The sequence below is a fragment of the Amphimedon queenslandica genome, unplaced genomic scaffold, assembly GCF_000090795.2.
Source record: "Amphimedon queenslandica unplaced genomic scaffold, v1.1 AMPQUscaffold_10263, whole genome shotgun sequence".
In the NCBI taxonomy this organism is placed as follows: Eukaryota; Metazoa; Porifera; class Demospongiae; order Haplosclerida; family Niphatidae; genus Amphimedon; species Amphimedon queenslandica.
Genome location: NW_003549466.1, coordinates 2748 through 5956, shown reverse-complemented (window position 1 = coordinate 5956; position 3209 = coordinate 2748). Strand labels below are relative to the sequence as shown.

Sequence of the window (3209 nt, the reverse complement as noted above, 5' to 3'; positions counted from 1 at the left end):
TGGTAGTGATGCAAGAGTCCAGGACTTCAGTAATTTTTTCTGAGCCCAGCCCTGAGGGGGGTGCTCAAGCCCCCTCAGCCCCCCCCTAAATACGCCTCTGGACAAGTGTAGAAAGGCCTTAATATCTATGATAATAGTAATAATAGATAATATCTATGGCTAGGCCATTATAATAATAGATAATATCTGTAATGGCTAGGCCATACCGGTAGATAGATTGTTGGCAGAGTTGGCATTATGATGCTGCAAATCCATGTAAACAGGATTTTGCTTCAGCCTCAGGTACAACTGCCAACTAGTAATTTAAACCAGTCATATTAGAGTAAAATTAATGTGTAATTATGAATTATAGACAGTATTAAACTTATATTTTTGCTATACTGCTGTTTTGTCTATGTACTCTTGTAAATACCTCGGTAAATACTAGTGTTGTTTTAGTTATAACTAAAACTAAAACTAATAATACTTTTAGTTTGGCCTTGTTGACTTTTAGTTAACTAACTATAACTAACTAGAACAATTTTTATGAAAAATAACTAACTATAAACTAACTAAAAAATTTTTTACCCCTTCATAACTAACTATAAACTAACTATACTTAACATCAGCATGTCACATGCATGTCAGGTATACATATACATGTGCTAGTCAGTGGTCTGGTAGTCTGGTACAATAGCATTAAGTTAACAGTATAATATAGCACAGATGGCTATGATTGTAGAAACTAGGAGACCTGAGGGAAGACCAAAAAGAAACCCTGTATGGAATCATTTTACATATGACCAAGAAAGCAATGAGAGTGTTTGTACCATCAGGAATGAAGAAAGAGAGTGTGGAGCTAGAGTCAAAGGAAAGAATCCTACAAATCTCAAACAACACCTGAAGTGTCATAAAGATAAGTATTAAGTGGAGCAACACTAGAAACTGAGATTTTAAAGACTAACAAGCAATTTCTATAGCCATTCAAGTGATTTAACTAAAATAACTAACTAAATTTGTTAAAACTAATACTAACTATGAGCATGCAAAGATTTAGTTAACTAACTACAAACTAACTAAATTTTTTTTTCATTGAAAAAAAACTAACTAGAACTAACTAAAACTCTTGATAAAAGGGCAAAACTAAACTATAAACTAACTAATTTAATAAAAAAGAGGAAAAACTAATAGTTACTAAACTAAAATTAAATTTTGTAACTAAAACAACACTAGTAAATACTTATTAGTAGCTGTTCATTAGTCTTTTTCTGGTTTGTTTTGTAAGGGTATTCTTTCAGGATCTTTTCTTTTGGATTTAATTCTTATCCAAAGTATATAGCAACAGCAGGCACATAAAGGAGCAAATATTACTGCAAAGGCTCCTAGCACTATTCCAGCAATAGCACCACCAGAAAGACCAGAATCTATATAAACAAAGCAATGTTGCATAAAATGTTTACAATAAGCATTATCACCTGCCCTGCTACTTTTAATTTTACAAGTGTTAATATGGCCACCTTCATCAGAATTTTGTGTATCATATTCTGTTGTAAAAATTCCTTTAATGAATGTATGATGAATTAAAAGACTTACTGCATGTTACATTAACTCCATAGCTAGTGCATCTAAAAAAGCTATCCCGACAACTGCCTCCACTACAATCAGAGAGGCATTTACTTGATGACTCACTTTTACAATCTACACCGTGCAACCAGGCAGAGCCATTACTGTAAACAAATGAAATTATACAATAATGCTAACAATACCATACTATAAGATCTTATCATAGTGTTGGTATCCGTTATATCCAAGCTGAACACAAACAACATCTGCTGCTTCACCCTTGAAGAATTGATCATCATTGCAAACAGCTTTCCAACTTTCTTTGCAATAAATCTCAACCATTCCCTGTCCAGAATAATATCCTCCTTGTAAGCGTACCATGCCATTGTAAGGATTATCCGATAATCTAGCTGTATCTGTGAAATATTGCATTAAAAAGCATTCATTAAAAATTGATTTACTGCAGTGAACTTCAACACTTTCAGAAGGTTCACAAGAAGAGACAGAAGTTTCATAGCGACACTGTAGTATTACCAGCATATCTTTTTCACATGTGACAGTGGTAAGTACTGCTTCAGTGTTTAAAGGATTACTATTGGTAGAGTATAGTTTAAGGTATTTTAATACATTGGCTGAGTACCAATTTATCTGGACCATGCACTAAAGTTTAATTTTGGAATTTCTATTAGAAAAGATAGTATTGGGGACAATTAATTTTTATCCTATAATAGCAATGTAATGATCAATTCAGTCCTATAATACCCAGATTTTAAAACTGACGAGCCCTTTCGATCCTTAAAGCCTGGTTACCATATAGCCCCCCCCCCCCATACAAAAGGCTCGTAACACTATTGTATAATTGTAACAACAAAATGATACACACAACTACATGGAAGCCAGACAGCCTTACAACAATCGTGGAGATAGAAATCACAGTTGTATGCTTACCCAAGGTTACATACAACAATTAAACGGAACTACTGGTGTTATAGTGGAAACCAGGCTTTACTCACTCATGACTAACACTTCCAGAGCTCCCACCATTGAATCCCAACTGGTGACAGACGACATCACCAATGTGGTTGTAAGATGAGTCTTTGATACAGATAGGCCCCCAACGTGAATTGAAGTACACCTCAACAACACCTCTGGTATTAGTAACATCCGTGTTACCATAATTATTTAGTCTCACAGCACCATTGCCTTGCCCTACAAAAGCCAAGTACATGAATTTTGCTAATAATATAGGAACTTACCATTAACATTAAATAAAAGTGCAGCAAATATCAGACAAATGACATTAGTCTTGTCCATTATTGACGTGCTGTATAGTGTAGACGACTGATCATTACGCCGCAAACGGGATGTTATTGGTACAGCGTCTTTCACTTTACTTGGATCATAGATACTATATATACCAAGTGGATACAAAACAGGATGTGCCTATGCTCTTTTCGCCGGATGTGACGTTTTTCCTAGATACGCTTAGCAACCAAAATGGTGGCAAAATCAATAATTATAAAAAACTTCATAAAAATCTATATTTCTTCTGAAAAGAGTCAGTACAAGAAACAACAGACAATTTATCTTCATTGGTTTCATATTCATACCCTATTTGATGATCAAAAAAATAATATTATAATAATAGTTTTATCATTCTAATCAGT

The 3209-nt window shown here is 34.1% G+C and overlaps 1 protein-coding gene across 2 annotated transcripts in view; it reads right to left on the bottom strand.

Moving 5' to 3' along the window:
* Nucleotides 1-1105: 1105 nt before the first annotated feature.
* Nucleotides 1106-3209, bottom strand: part of LOC109590279 (neurotrypsin-like) — a 2664-nt gene continuing 560 nt past the window's right edge. For both annotated transcript variants that reach the window (XM_020006202.1, XM_020006201.1), the window contains 7 exons: nucleotides 2799-3153; nucleotides 2556-2751; nucleotides 2004-2134; nucleotides 1751-1958; nucleotides 1573-1706; nucleotides 1455-1523; nucleotides 1106-1403 (listed from right to left, as the gene is read on the bottom strand). In XM_020006202.1, coding sequence (XP_019861761.1) covers nucleotides 1237-1403; nucleotides 1455-1523; nucleotides 1573-1706; nucleotides 1751-1958; nucleotides 2004-2134; nucleotides 2556-2751; nucleotides 2799-2856 — 963 coding nt within the window. In that variant the 5' untranslated portion in view covers nucleotides 2857-3153 and the 3' untranslated portion in view covers nucleotides 1106-1236. The remainder of the gene's footprint in view (nucleotides 1404-1454; nucleotides 1524-1572; nucleotides 1707-1750; nucleotides 1959-2003; nucleotides 2135-2555; nucleotides 2752-2798; nucleotides 3154-3209) is intronic.